Source organism: Mustela nigripes, chromosome 3 (assembly GCF_022355385.1).
Source record: "Mustela nigripes isolate SB6536 chromosome 3, MUSNIG.SB6536, whole genome shotgun sequence".
Classification (NCBI taxonomy): domain Eukaryota; kingdom Metazoa; phylum Chordata; class Mammalia; order Carnivora; family Mustelidae; genus Mustela; species Mustela nigripes.
Window position 1 is genome coordinate 28,383,523 of NC_081559.1, and position 15,089 is coordinate 28,398,611.

Genomic DNA, 15,089 nt, shown 5'->3' on the forward strand with positions numbered 1-15,089 from the left:
TCTACCACTTAGGAGATCCACCCCACCCCGCCCCCCTTAAAGGTTGATGCTACTCTAGATGTTGGTAATAGGGAGACTGGCCCTTGCTGTGGAATGTCCTGCACCACCTGTCCCTCGGCACCCTTGAGGCAAGCAGGCGGAGGGGCGGAGCAGGGACTGCAGCCATGGCCAGTCCGCTGGGTGTGATGAATGGAGCTGTCCCTCCTCCCCACGGGGCCTTTGATCTCCCCCCCTCGTTGGGGGGGGGGGGGCAGGGGCATCAAAGACATTTTTGTGGCATTAGAGAATCAGATAAACGCCATCTCACCTGCAGCTGGCTCTTCCACCCTTTCTGGCCCCGGCCAAGTTGGGGAAAGAACGCGAGGCAGGCTAAGCGCGGACACGCGAGGGCCGGCTGCAGCGAGATCTGCCCTCCTACTCTCTTGTAAGTCTGCAACCTCAGCTCTATCGCTCGCTCACACGTGCGAGCGCTGGAGCGCAGACCATTCAGGAGGTTCCTCTGCTGTCTAATCTCCCCCTTCGCAGCCCTCCCCCGAACGAGGGCTTGAAGAGGCGGGGTGGCTGGGGAGCGAGAGTGGAGGCCTAGGGCTTCCTCCTTTCCTCGAGGAAAGACTGAGAAAGGGGCGTGCAGCGCGGAGGCGGGGCCGGTAAGGGGTGACCCCTCCTGGGTCCGCTGGTCCAAGGATCGAGTTCGGCACCCCTCCCCGGAGCACCCAGCGACCCAGGAGGACTTCCTCTCCCGGCCCCCGCTCCAGCATCCCCCCCCGACCCCCCCCCCCCCCAACTCCCTCATTCCTGGGAAGTTTTCTCTCTTTACAGTCAACAAACCTGTCAAACGTCTCCCTTCCAGCCCGTCCCCCATTCCCCAGCTCCTCTCCACCACCCCCCACTCCTCTCCACCCTGCTTCCCCGCCCCTCCTTGCCCCCAACTCTGGGCGGCGGCGGGGGGCTCCCAGTCCGCGAGAGGGGAAGGAAAGGGGCAAGGCAGGCGGGTCCCGCAGCCACGGGCGCTCTCGGGCCCCGCCCCGGGACCTCGCACCCTCCCTCAGCAGAGCTCCGTGCCTGCAGCCCCGGGGCGCACGGCTCTCTCCCGAGAGTCCCGCCGCCTGACTGTCGCAACTGCCACCCCACAGCCCCCCTGCCCCCCGCCCCCGCCCGGGCCCCGCTCCCCTCCCACCCCCGCCCCCGGCTCTGATTTCTTCTCCCGAGCGAGCTCGGCGGGAGACACAGGCGCTGGCTGCCCCGTCCGCTCTCCGCCTCCGCCGCGCCCTCCTCGCCCGCGATGGGCCCCCCCGCCGCCGCCGGAGCCATCGCCTCCCCGCCGCCGCAGCCGCCACCGCCGCGCTCGCCCTGAAGCCCGCGCCCCCGCGCGCACCGGCTGGCCCCGCAGCCTCGCCCCCTACCGCACCGGCCGGCGGCAGAGTGCTCAAGATGCTGCCGCCCGCGCCCTCCCTCCTCGGGCTGCTGCTGCTGCTGCTCCTGTGTCCCGCGCACGTCGGTGGACTGTGGTGGTGAGTGCTGCGTCGGGCTGTCTGTCCCCGCGCGGCTCCCGAAGCTCAAGGGTGGGAGCTGCGGGACGGACTGGGGGGTGGGGGGTGGCTCGGAAGCGCGCTCCAGCTGCCTCCGGCTCTACCTGTGAGCGGAGCCCAGCTTCTGGCAGGGGAGGTGCGTGCCGCTTTCCTGCCGGCCCCTGCCTGGGTCATTTCTAAACTGCCACTCAGACGTTCCTCAAGCTCTACTCCGCACATTCTGTTGTTATTTCCTCCTACCTTTGCCACACACCCTTTCCCATCCTTCCCTTTCCCCCTCCGGTTATGCGCTCAATCCAGGTCCTCAAGGAACTGGCACGTGGGTAGGAAAGAGCTACCAAGCAGACAGGGGAAAGATCTGTAGTCAGAGATCCGAAGGAAAGAATGTGTAAGGAAGGCCCTGGATTTAGGGGAGGAGGACTGGATTTGTGGGAAAGAGAGGAACAAGGTGGGAAGCCACGAGGCAAGGAGGGTCAAACAGCTGTCTCTTCCCCGCCTTACTTTGCTCAACAACCCACCAGCTTCTGAGTGCTACTTCAAAGTGGACAGTAGTGGCGGGAAAAAACGTAAAGGGAAACTGAGTCAGGGCCCCCGCCTTTCTCTACATCCTCCTTCCGGAGCAAAGAAGAGGAAGAAAGACAGGAAAGGGACCCGGGCTCCCGGTCCTTCCAGATGTGGGGGTCACGAATGAGAATACAGCCTCGGAGGTACCGGAATCGTGAAGGGTCCTCGTGGAAGTGAGGGAGGCCTGGCCAACTAGGGAATGGGGACGTAGCCTCCAGACCTGGCCCTACCTAGAGCAGACACCTACGGAGCTAAGATCTCGGGAACTTTGAGTCTTGGGGATGGAGAGCAACTAGGAAAGTGGGTGCCGGGTCGGGACCTCTCAGAGATCTGGAGTCCGTAAACCTTTTTTTTTTTTTTTTTTTTTTTCCCTTCCCGGTTTTTCCAGAGCTGCAAAGACCCGCCCGGAATAGCTGGGTGTTTAAAGAGGGGGGACTTGGACAATATCACTGGTGCATCAGCCAATCCTAAGAAAGCAGGGTCTGGTCTATTTGCATAGCGCCATATCATTGGCTGGATTCTCTATCCTCCACTCCTCCCCCACCCCCCGATTTCGAAGGAGGGGTGGGGCAGGCAGATCCTTCTCTTCCAGTGAGATAGGGAGCTGGATGCCCACACAGGGAGCTGCTGGCTGAGATCCCTGTTTCGTGATGCGGGAGAGATGTCCCTCGGGGGTGTCAGGGAAGGAGCAAATCGAGGATGACCCAGGTCCAGGCTAGGGGTCTTGCAGCTTTAGATCCTGGCTTAGCATAATTTAGCATAATGATAGTATCGGTCTTGAAATAGCTCTGAGATCCAATCTCGGCCATTTGTTAAATCTGTGTCCTTGGATAAGTCAGTTCTCCCTACGCCTCAGCGTCTCAACTATAAAAGTGAGAAACAATCCCCAAATGGGGCGGGATAGGAGGATTTGGTGCGGGGACCTACAAAATGATCTGACGTTGGGAGGTGTTCTGTAAATATTAAGTCCTCTCCTTCACTCTGCGGGTTCTCCTGGCCAGAGTCTGTAGGGGTGACAAGGAGGATTAATTTAAACTTAAAAATCCAGTGGCTCTTGGATGGCTCAGTCGTTAAGCATCTGCCTTCCGCTCAGGTCTAGATCCCAGGGACCAGGGAAGGAGCCCCTCCTAGGGCTCCCTGCTCAGCGGGGAGGCCTGCTGCTCTCTCTCCCACTCCCCCTGCTTGTGTTCCTTCTCGCTGTCTCTGTCAAATAAATAAATAAAACTTTAAAAACAATCAATTTAAAATCCAGAGTCCTAAGCAAAACTTTGTTAAGGGATCTCTGTCTAGTGTCACAGACTCATACTTTCTCATTTTGCCGTTTCTCAAGGCATGGAGACCGGTCTCTCCCTGATGGTGGTTGTCCTCCTACTCCTTTTCCACTTCTCCAAATCATTCTTATTCTTCCAGGTAAAATACCACATCCTCCATAACACTGTCTCTTTGTCTTTCCTCTTTTGCCTTCTGTGTGCTCCCACTGCGCGCCACGCACTGGGTAACTATGCTAGTTACTTCATTTTACTGACAACCACCCCCTCTGTAGTCCTTCTTCCCTGCTCCTGGAAGACAGAGTCTTTGTCTTTGGGCCCTGGAGGCTAAAGGGGCTGGGGAAGTTGCGGAGTGTTGCTGAATTGGTTGATTCCCTGAGACTTGTGTCTGTGGGGGTTCCTTTGTTCAGGAGGGGCTGCTGCAGGGGTGACAAGCCAGAGGAAGAGAGGCCTGGTCCCTTGGAGACTGACCCTGGAGCTAGGAAGCCAGGAGTGGGGGAGGAGGTGAGGAGGGCAGGTGTAGGAGAACACAGGGGCCTTCATGGCTGCAGCTGCAGGGCGAGCTGGGTGAAGAGTGAGGGGCTGGGGTGATAAGGTGTCCAGCAACTGCCACTCTCAGCTGCTTCTCAGAGTGAACCTGCCTCTCCCACCTGTACAGGCCCCCTCACTCTCTTCTGTCTGTTTCTTACACTTCATTCCTTTGGTCTGATCCCAGATTACTTTCTCAGGATCTTTGACTCTACTTGCTTCTCTCATGTCCCCACCCCACCATCACTCTCCAAAATCTGGTTTGGGCTGGAGGGGTGGACCCAGCATCCCCAGTGGCCTAAGGCTCCTGCCACTCCTTGCACACCCCTCACCACCCCCCCCCAGCACTGCCTCCCATACCAGCTTTACTTTGACTAGGAATTTTATCAGGCCTGGGGCTTCCAGGCTGTTCCCTGATGTCTAGGACCTAACTGCTGGCCCTCTTGTCCTTGCTTCTCAGAGAATGCTAGCCAGACCGGAGCTCTAGCAGACAGAAAGGTGGCAGCCATTGTAGTGCACTCTGACATTCTGGTAGCAACCAGGCTGGGGACAGAGAGGATCCCAGGAACTCTGAGTGACTGGACTGCCCAGTTAGGAAAGGCAGGTCCTGTAGGGGAGTGATCCAGGTCCTGGAATAGGCTTAGGTACCCAGCTCTGGATTCCAGAAAAGTTTCCCTTCCACCTTGTTTCCCCCTCCATGCAATGCATGCTTTTTAAGCTCTGCCTCCAGCGTCTCAGTTTGTGTCTTTCCCATCTGTAACCATATCTTTGTAAATCACAGAATCCTAGATTCCAAGACACTGGCCAGGCTCTCTTGAGGTCATCTTGTCCAGCCCACTGCCTCCAGGCCATCCAGCCTGTGGTCTGGCCCTGACAGATCCCATTCTGAGAGTGAGGCAGAGAGGGAAAGTCTGGCTTCCGGGGGCACCCTTCCAGCCTGCTCTGAGCCCCTCCCACCCTCCCCCAGGAAGTTCTTCTCAATGTCTGACCCATCTTTATTTATGCCTTCAATCAGTGGTTGTGGAAAATAGCTCACTCACAGAATAGCCATATCAGTCTCCCTTCTTCTCCCTTCCTCTTTCTGTTTTATATTTTCTTTGAAAGAAACTAACCCTCCCCCTTCGTTCCACAAGCAAAACAGCACCCAGTCTCACTCCCTTCCGCCATCTCATCTTGCCTTTCTCCCCCCTCCCACCCCTTATGGAAAGGAAATAGGAGCCAGAAGCCTAGGACAGTCTCATCTCTGGCCCCACAGGGAGTCAGGGAAAGGACCCAGGCTTCTTCCTGACACCCAGGTTTTCCAGCTGAGAGCCCCCCACCAACAGCTCCAGGCTGGGCTTGGCCACCCTCTTCCACTGCATCTTTAACTGACCCTTTGTGGGCAGTCCAGTAGCTGGCCCCCATTGAGCTCAGGGTGGGGTGGAGAATGGGGGTGGGGTGGCCATCCAGTACCCCCCTCCAGCCTCCCGCCTTGGCAGCTTCCCCTGGAGGGAGACAATGGGGCTGTGAGCAGAAAAGGGCAGGGGCAAAAGGAGGCTGACTTGATTCGGCCCAGAGCCCACCAGAGGGCTGGCACTGGGGCATTTCCTGGGTGTGGGGGGGGCAGCCCCCTCCTGCCCCATTCTCATCAGAAACCAGGAGTTGGTGGGGGGAGAGGTCAGTGGGAGGTTTGATCACCAGGGCCCAGTAAGGGGGATTCCAGAATGTGTACTTTGATGGAGAAATGCAGCTGTGGACGGGATGAAGCGAGGGCGGGGGCGGGGGTGTGGGCAGCGAGGCCCTGGTCAGTCTGGCAGCAGGGCTCCCAGCCAGCAGAGGGGCGGGGGCGCCAGGGAACACAGTATCCTGTGCCTGGGGACTGGGCAGAGCGCCCTCTAGCCTGTGTCCTCCTTCCTGCCCGGGGCAGGGTGGGGTGAGACCTTGGGTGCTTCCCCAGATGTGCCTGAGGCGGAGCTGAGGGAGGGAAAGGTTGCTGGGAGGGATCTTCTGTTTTCCACCTGGCCTCCAAAGCTGTTTCCTCTGGTTCCAAGCCCCTGATTTAAGCCAGAAATGAGATCGAGGAAGGACTTGGAGATCGTCTAAGCCAATCTTCTCACTTATGTTTAGAAGTCCAGCAAAGTCCAGGGACAGGAGGGGACTTGCCTCGGGCCAGGAGCAGCAGTGAGGACCGGGGCTGGGAGTCCTGCGCAGTAGCTCTTCCCAGCATCCATTCAGTGAGGGGTGGGGGTCAGGAGAAGGGTATAGGGCCATTCTTCCCATGCTTATTCCCCACCTCAGCATGGGAGAGCAGAGGGACATGACAGATTCTCCTCAGAGAACCCACTGGAGGGTCAGTGTGTCCATTCCTTCTCCTTCCACGGCCCTGACCCGCAGGAAGCCCTCTTGGTGGGTGAAGGCCTTCAGGGAAGGGAGAGCCCCTGCCTCTCCCAAGAGCTACAAGAAAGGGAGCGGTGTGAGGAGCCGGGAAGGGCAGGGTCCAGGATGGGGCAGTGGGAACCAGATTGTGGGAGAGGGGTGGCATGGGGTGTCTGGTGGAAGGGGTGGTGGGGAGGTAGGGGTTAAAAAGGAGCTGGGGCATCACTGGCTTTGATGTGGGGGTGGGGGTAGGGGCTGGGGGAGAGGGAGCAGTAATTACCGAGTTAGACAGAGCAGGACAGGACGGGCGGGCGGGCACAGGCCCGGGCCCAGCCGCCTCAAGCAGCTGTCAGGCAACATTTTTCTGCCCCTTCTCCACCACCCACCTCCCCCACCCCCGTGCAGCCCCCACCCACAGCCCCAGGGCTCAGGGGTCCCTCTGCTGGCTTCTAGGAGGTGGGGGTCAGACTAGGGACCCTGGGGGTGAGTGTGAGGAAATGGGGGGGGGCATGAGGCCCTTCAGAGGAGGCTGGGCATAAAATGGGTCTGTGATCTCCCCAGCCTCAATAACCCACACAGGATTGCTCTCTGGGGGAAAGGGAGGGGTCCTGGTGGGTGCTTCTGGTCCAGGGGCACAGCCGGCAAAAGAGGACATAAGTCAGGGATCCTAGCTGAGGAGTAAGGGCAGAGAGTTGGTGAAAAGGGTGTTCTCAGGAGCCCACAAAAGCTGCCTGGGCTTCTACTCCTTGTCCTGCACTGGGCAGGCTCAAGAGATGAACCCAGGTGTGGCCGGGAAGGTGACACCCTCTTGCTGGAGCTCACGGTTGGGACAGACCCCTTCCCTGTGTACCAGAGAAACAGGCAGGTGTCATTTATTTCCATTTCATAGTTGTGGAAGCTGAGGTTCAGAAGGTTAGGACTCATTCATTCACCAAATATTAAGTTCCAGCTTCACGTGTGAGGGACTCGCTAACATCTTAGAACAAGCAAATGTCAGAGCCCAGATCCAATCCCCAATCGCAGACTCCCCAAACTCTGAAGGTGTGCTATTGATGACATTATACGACCAGAAAACAAGACAAAATAGTCAAATGAGCGACACCAGAGTGATACAGTGCAGGAGAGGGAGGTCAGTGAGGGCTGGGGCTCGGGGGTGGCTCCTTGCGGCAGTAAGATCTGAAGTGAGCTTGGAGACATGGTTTCAATGACTTCAGGGTTAGAAGGGCGTGGCTCTGAGTCCAGAAAGTTAGAGGTGTAATCTGGGATGAATGCAGAGCTAGCCAACCCTGCTAAGACTGAGGAAGGGCAGCGGGGAGGAGGACAGGTGAGGGCCCCTGAGGTCTTCTGATAATCTCATGTGCTCATCTCCCTCCAGCCCCTTTGGTTTCAAAAATATTCACCTAGGGCCACCTGGGCGGCTCAGTCGGTTAAGCACTTGCCTTCAGCTCAGGTCATGATCCTGGGGTCCTAGGATGGAACCCCGGACATGCTGGGCTCCTCGTTCAGCATGCTTCTCCCCCTGCTCATCCTTTTTCTCTCTCTCTTTCTTGCAAACAAATAAATATTTTTAAAAATTTTTAAAAAAATATTCACCTGAATTCCTTGCAGTAAGGATCTGTCCATTGAGTGGCCTGAGTCTCACCTCCCTCCTTGGATGTCTGTCTGTATAATGGGGGGTGAGGTGGTTAGAAGAAGGCTAGGTGGTTTCCGGCATTCCCTTTGGCCCTCTGAATCTGGGCATGAGAAGGTAGTTTAGGCCAGAAGCTGGGGCCCCCAGGGCTTAGATCTACAGATGTTGCCAATAGGAACTGGCTGGTCCCCTAAAGCCACCTCACTTGGCTATTGATTCTACCAATCAAGGTCCCTGGGAGGGATATCTTGGCACCAGCCAAGCCAGTTAGAATGGCCAACCCTAGGCTTGTCCCTTCTTGTCTGCATACTGATTTCTCTTGGGATTAGCCTCATTTTTTTCTATGCCCAGGAATGGCTATTTGATTAGGATCTCAGATCCTACATACTACACATTCTCTGTTTCCTACCACCACTGGGCTCCAGCCCCGCAAACATCCAGACGCTCCCACATGGGCCCATCTTCCCTGGGCTGACCCAGGGCCGATGCCGACTCCAAGACCAAAAAAGCAGAGTGGATTCCCTAAGGTAGCAAAAGGAAAGAAAGGAGGATAAAGGAAGAGGGGAGATGAGGAGATTCCCCCCCCCACACACACACACACACTCTTCTGGACTTTTCTTTCCTGTGACTTGGGGATGGGAGCGAGGACAGCAGGGCAGGGAGGAAGCTGGTCCCTTGGGATTCTAGCTGCTACTATTGCCCATCCCTCCTCCTGACCAGCTCGTAAACAAGCTTCTTTCCCAGGCAGCCAGCCAGCCCGGGGAGCCAGACCCGGACCAGCAACTAACTCTGGGGCAGCCCCTCAAAGGGCTAGCCCCGCCTCCTGGAGGGCCCTACCCTTCCTGCTCCTCCAGATCCTCTCCTATCTCTAGCCCCTGGCAAGCAGACAAGGTCTGGAGCTTTTTGCTTTTCTCCTGGCATACCCCCACCCTCTCTTGCTTCCCCAGGGTAGGAGGAGTGAGAGGAGAGGGATGGGGTCAGAGTAACCTTGAGAGGATAAGGCCAGTCAACCTTGGGAAAGTAGGGAGTTAGCAGAGGGCAGGGTTGGGATGGGGAGGCTGGGGAGCTTAGTGGCATGGGGGGGGGGGGGGGGATGTGGAGGGGAGGGAAGATGAGTTTGCAGAGCTCCAGACTCCCAGGTGGCAGGCCAGGACCTGGACAGCCCCAGGGAGGCTGATTCCCTGCCTTTGCATCCAGTGTAGGGGGAGGGGCTGGGGAGAGAGGAAGCTAATCAGGAGTCCTGAAATCACATGTGGACAGGGGCCTGGTCTCTAGTTGAGGACATTGTCCTTAGACGACTCATTCATTCATTCAAAAGCATGTATTAAAAGGTTTCATTGTGTTATTATAGTGATCATTCATAACGTGCAAACTTTTATAATAAAAACTGGGGGAAATATGAAGTAAGCACCTAAAAATCTGCTATGGGAAGCAAAAGAAAATGTCACTTCTAACTCCCAAGGTGCTCATTGTCTTATTCTCTGACCCTATACAGCCATGCTGGAAGCTGCCTCAAATTCTTGTTGTAATGAGGTGGATAAGTGGATTGGGGCAGGGGGCGGATAGATGATCGTGGATAGGGAGAGAGATAAGGACTGTCTACACTTGAAGGTCATTGGGCCCCTGGGAACCAGCTTGGGCTGCCCTACCCCACCCGTGGCCCACTCCCCATCACTCCCTCCATCACTTCTCTAGGGTCTGGAAGGGTTGGAGCTGGACCCTTCTGAGCTGCGGTGGGAACGCAGTGATGAGCAGGTCTTAAGCGTGGAGGAAGGAAGGTCTGGACTGTAAGTCTCTTCACTGAGAGAAGAATCACCACTTCAGGATTACTTGGGTAGGGAGATTGACAATGATCTGACAGGGTGAGGTCTGGTGTGGGGGGAGAGTAGGAGACCTTAGAGGACAAAGCTTATATATTTTCCTGAAACTCTCTCTTCAAGCATCTCACTCCCCAGAGTTAAGAAGTTCGATCTTAAGACCTAAATTCCACTCTCTGCTGCTCAAGCCCATTATATCTCCTTGTCCTGGGGCCTGAACATGCCTGGGCAGCCTGTACTTTTGGAGCAAATGGGGGGGGGGCACAAAAGCTGAACTGAAAAGTAGGCCACCTTGACCTTTGGCACCTAGCTCCCACTTTCCTCTATGTTTTCTATCTCTTGGTGCCACTTCTCCCCAGTGGGGAGTCTTTATCTGCCCTCTGCTGAAGGGTTTTGGGGGATCTTGAATGACGCTCAGGTCCAAATGCTCCCCCCCACTCATTCCTATAGGGAGCACCAGGATCCCAGCTAGGCAGTCAAGTCTGAGCAATCAGATTAAAGCTGTTCACTGGGTTTCCTCTCTCCAAACCAGTCACTGCCAGAGACGTCAGGGTTTGGCTTGCTGCCCTGCTGCTCTGAAGAGGTCGCAGACCCTGGAGCGGAAGGGTCGGTGTCACTTACTTCACAGTCATGCTTCAGAGTCTCGTTCCCCAGCTACTTCCTCCTGCTCTCCGGTTCAGGGAAGCAGGCTATCATGGTGCCAGGGGCCCAGGGGCCAACCGTAGAGATAAAAGCGCAACCTTTCCATTTTACAGGACAAGCTGACCTGGCCAGGGGGTTGTGGCTGCCTGCAGAGCTCCCCTTCCTAGCCATTCTAAAATCCTATGGCCTTCCATATCCTTGGGATTGGCCCTGTCTTTCCTGCATCAGGACTGTTCAGCAGCCAAAATCAGCCTGTTGTCCACTAAAACCAGATCCTTATTTGATACTGCCTACTTTTCTCTGCATCTCTTTATGATTTATGACTGTCTTTTACTCTGACAGTTTTCTTGATCTTCTTCTGTTTATTTCTTCCTTGCCTGCCTTTTGGCTCTCCTGGTGCCGTGTGCCTTGACCTTGAGTCAAATTCCTATAAGGATTTATTAATGAAGATATGCACAGAAGGATAAGACTGAATCCTTGCCTTATTGCAATTTTAGTCTAAAGTCTAGTTAAGAGGGGCCCCTCAATCGTTAAGCTTAAGCGTCTGCTTTCAGCTCAGGTCCTGATTCCAGGGTCTTGGGATTGAGCCCCACCTCCGCTCTCTGCCCAGCGGGAAGCCTGCTTCTCCCTTGCTCACTTCCCTTGCTTGAGTTCCCTCTCTAGCTATCTCTCTCTGTCAAATAAATAAAATCTTTTTTAAAAAATGAAATAAAATCTACATTAGAGGGAACATGGAACCGTAGGAGAACCAGACAGGACAATCTCAAACACCGTTTCGGGTGGGGGAGACAAGAGCCGCATGCCAGCCCTTAGTCCTGGTCTGAGCCGGGCTGGTCTCCCTCCCCATCGCCCCAAGCCCTCTGAGTCATACCCTGGACCTTCCATTCTTTGCTTTCCAGGGCGGTGGGCAGCCCCCTGGTCATGGACCCCACCAGCATCTGCAGGAAAGCACGGCGGCTGGCAGGACGGCAAGCCGAGCTGTGCCAGGCCGAGCCAGAAGTGGTGGCGGAGCTAGCCCGGGGCGCCCGGCTTGGGGTGCGAGAGTGCCAGTTCCAGTTCCGTTTCCGCCGCTGGAACTGCTCCAGCCACAGCAAGGCCTTTGGGCGCATCCTGCAGCAGGGTCAGTGGGGGCAGAGCACCCAGGGAGCGGCTTTTGCTTCTCTGGGGGATCAGTGGGGAGGGAAGTCGGAGGAGCCTGCCTGAGCCCCACCCGTCCCACGAGTCTGTGCGCACCCTGTCCCGACCCTGTCTCCCAGCCACGCAGCCTTGCCCCTCCCCGCATCCCGCACACACCCCCCACCCGGCCTCGGTTTTGCCCGCTGACTGCCCTTCCCTGCGCCCGCAGACATCCGGGAGACCGCCTTCGTGTTTGCGATTACTGCTGCGGGCGCCAGCCACGCGGTTACGCAGGCCTGCTCTATGGGTGAGCTGCTGCAGTGCGGCTGCCAGGCACCCCGCGGGCGGGCCCCGCCCCGCCCCCCCGGGTCTGCCGGGCACCCCCGGGCCCCCGGGCCCCGCCGGCTCCCCCGATGGCAGCGCCGCCTGGGAGTGGGGAGGCTGCGGCGACGACGTGGACTTCGGGGACGAGAAGTCGAGGCTCTTCATGGATGCGCGGCACAAGCGGGGTCGCGGAGACATCCGTGCCTTAGTGCAACTTCACAACAATGAGGCGGGCCGGCTGGTGAGTGGGGGCAGGGCTGAGTTAAGAGCCTGTGTGGGTGTGAATGTGCGAGTATGGGTGGGTGCGAGCAGACGTGGGTGAGGGTAGCGTCTGTGGGAGCGTGTTGGTGGACCTATGTGGAAGTGGTGGTGTGCGCAAGGCCGTGTCGGTGTGGGAGTGTGTTGGGGTGTGGAAGCCACGTGGTAGAGAAGGACCACTTGGGGAGGTGGGCTGGGGGTGTAGAGGGGTGCGTGGGAGGTAAGGGGGCCAGCCTGAAAGGAGTCCCTTGGGAGGCTGGGAGGGCCTGGCGCTGGTGGTCTAATGGGCAGGGTTGGGAGGGGACTCCCAGGAAAGAAGACTCTGGGCCTTTAGGGACCTCAGGTAGGGCAGACAAACCTCTGAGACCGAACAGATGGGACAAAGCTTGGGCTAGGTAGAGACCTAGCTGCCCCAGTAGGTGCAGAGGAGGGTGAAAAAAGCTGGGTATGAAAGAAAAGATAGAAGTTGGGGCAAAGGTATGGGGTCTGGAGGTGGAGGAGTCTGGTGAGGCCCCCGAGGGGCTAGAACGGCCCAAGAGGGAAGGGCTTGGAAAGCTGTGAAAGACAAAAGAGTAGAAATTGGTGAAGGTAGGAGAGAGTCAGGCAGAGTCCAGGAAAGCTGTGACCGAATCTGGGTACTTGCCAACTGGCTACCCATCAACCCCAGAGTGGGTCCTGCTGGGGATCCTGGCAGCCTCTCCCTTTCCCTCTGCAAGGAGGAGGGCCACACGAGCTACTTTTTAGGGACAAGAAGCTGTCTGGGTCAGAAGTTTCCAGCGGGGTGTGTGAGGAAGGACAGAGGCCTGGGGGTGGGGGTGGAGCATGGTAAGGAAGCGGGGCACACAAGTCCGTAGATCAGGTTGGCTTCTGGACTCTGAGCTTCCAGAGATGATCTTCCTGGGTCGTCTGACACCATACATTTCTAGAGGGGTTGTGACTCTTAGACCTCAGCTTCAGACACAAAATAGCAAATAAGGGGCAGGAATTCTGGGTTCCAGTTCTCAGGAATGCATTCACAGTGGGCCCTCCATCACCCTAGGCCTCAGTTCTAGGGTACTCTGGGGATGCCCCCACACACATCCTGTATCCTCCAGGGTTCAGGCCTGAGGCATCAGGCAGGGGCTAAGAGGGGGCCCAGAGAGGAATGTCCGGACCGGCCCACATACCTGTCAGAGACGGGTGGGGAGGGGTGGCAGAGACAGACGCCCAGGAGGCCGGCTCTGCGACTTTGCTCAGCCCTGCCCGGGGCGGGTTGGTAGGTTGGTAAGAGGAAGAGAGTGCGACAGCTGCAGCCCTTCCCCGCCTCCCTCCAGGGAGAATCTCACCCTTGCGGTCCATTCTCCTTTCTCTCCCATTCCCTGACTTTGGATCCTGCGGTCTTTGTGCTACTCGGTACAGCGCCCCACTCTCCCCACTTCTCTTACTCTTCCATCTTGATCATTTTTCCTTCTCTCAGAGCTTTTGCTCCCTGGATTTCCTCCTCTCCACCTGGCGCTCTTTTTATCTTTGGTCTGCTCTTTTCTCTCTTCTGTCCACCCCACCCCTTCCCACCCTCTCCACCTTATTCTAGGTCGGTCCTCTGGGCCTTTCCAAACCACGCACCCCCGATCTGTCCCCATACGCCCGCTCCTTTGCTCCCCGCAGGCCGTGCGGAGCCATACGCGCACCGAGTGCAAGTGTCACGGGCTGTCGGGCTCGTGCGCGCTGCGGACCTGCTGGCAGAAGCTGCCCCCGTTCCGCGAGGTGGGCGCGCGGCTGCTCGAGCGCTTCCACGGCGCCTCGCGTGTTATGGGAACCAACGACGGCAAGGCTCTGCTGCCCGCGGTCCGCACTCTCAAGCCGCCTGGCCGCGCCGACCTCCTCTACGCAGCCGACTCGCCCGACTTCTGCGCTCCCAACAGGCGCACCGGCTCGCCCGGCACGCGTGGCCGCGCCTGCAACAGCACCGCTCCGGACCTCAGCGGCTGCGACCTGCTGTGCTGCGGCCGCGGGCACCGCCAGGAGAGCGTGCAACTCGAGGAGAACTGCCTGTGCCGCTTCCATTGGTGCTGCGTCGTTCAGTGCCATCGCTGTCGCGTGCGCAAGGAGCTCAGCCTCTGCCTCTGACGCGCCACCCGGCGTCTGCGGGACTTCTGGACCCCAGCGGGGGCTCTGCCCACCTTCTCCTGGCCACAGGCCATTTCCCATGCCTCCGGAAGCTGAGAGGCGATGGGGCTGGAGATACATGGCTGCCCAGGAAGGCCCAGGGGGCTGGAGAACAGCACACCCCCGACCCACAGGGAGCGCTCTGGAGGGCTTCCGGGATGAGGCTACGCAGTCCCTCTCGCCCTTTGGTCCCTATATGGAAACCAAAGAGCCAGTCTCTAGGCCTCTGGATGCAGGACTCCTTAGAACTGTTGGCCATGGGGTGGGTGAGTGAGTTTCGTATCAATAAAAGTATTTAAACCAATAGGACTGGGCCCACAGTTTGGGAGGGGAGCTGGGCTCCCTGGGGGGCTGCCATGGGGCCAGGCTTCTGGAGGAGTGTGTAAAGGAAGCTGGTTTTGACAGAACTAGCATCCTTAGGTCCCTGTCTTCTCACCTATTGGATTAGGCTCTCCTGGTCACCTGGTGATGAGCCATTCTTGTCACATTTCTCAGCCTGGATCTGCAAGCTGGGGAAGACCTAAGCCATCCCTCTTTAAAGGAACAGATTGAACAGGTCTAGGAAAGCAGACCAGAAGCCTCCGGTAGTGTACTTAGCCCTCAGATCAGCCCTCATCTTAGTTCTGGGGGACTGTGACACTTTCATCTGCTCTTCTGTTTCTGTGGCCCCTGAGGAATTCAAGGGTAGACATTTAGGGCCACCCAAGCCCATAGGATTAAAGCACTTTATAAACTGTTGAATGTGATAAAACGATGTTATTAGTGACATCAGACTTTGTTACCATCAAAACTACTTCACCTGCATTAGCATCCAAAAGGCAGCCCTGAATAGCATTTCTAATCACACTCAGAGGGAGATGAAGCAAAGTTGTCCCAAGCTTTCTCTTGGCACCTAACCATATTTCCTTCCTTC

At 57.3% G+C, this 15,089-nt stretch overlaps 1 protein-coding gene across 1 annotated transcript; it reads left to right on the forward strand.

Moving 5' to 3' along the window:
* Window positions 1-329: 329 nt before the first annotated feature.
* Window positions 330-14,861, forward strand: WNT6 (Wnt family member 6). The gene is given in 5 exon segments (XM_059392679.1): window positions 330-1,511; window positions 11,233-11,453; window positions 11,679-11,809; window positions 11,811-12,014; window positions 13,676-14,861. Coding segments are annotated over 5 exon segments (1,098 nt in total). The 5' UTR covers window positions 330-1,431; the 3' UTR covers window positions 14,138-14,861.
* Window positions 14,862-15,089: the final 228 nt, after the last annotated feature.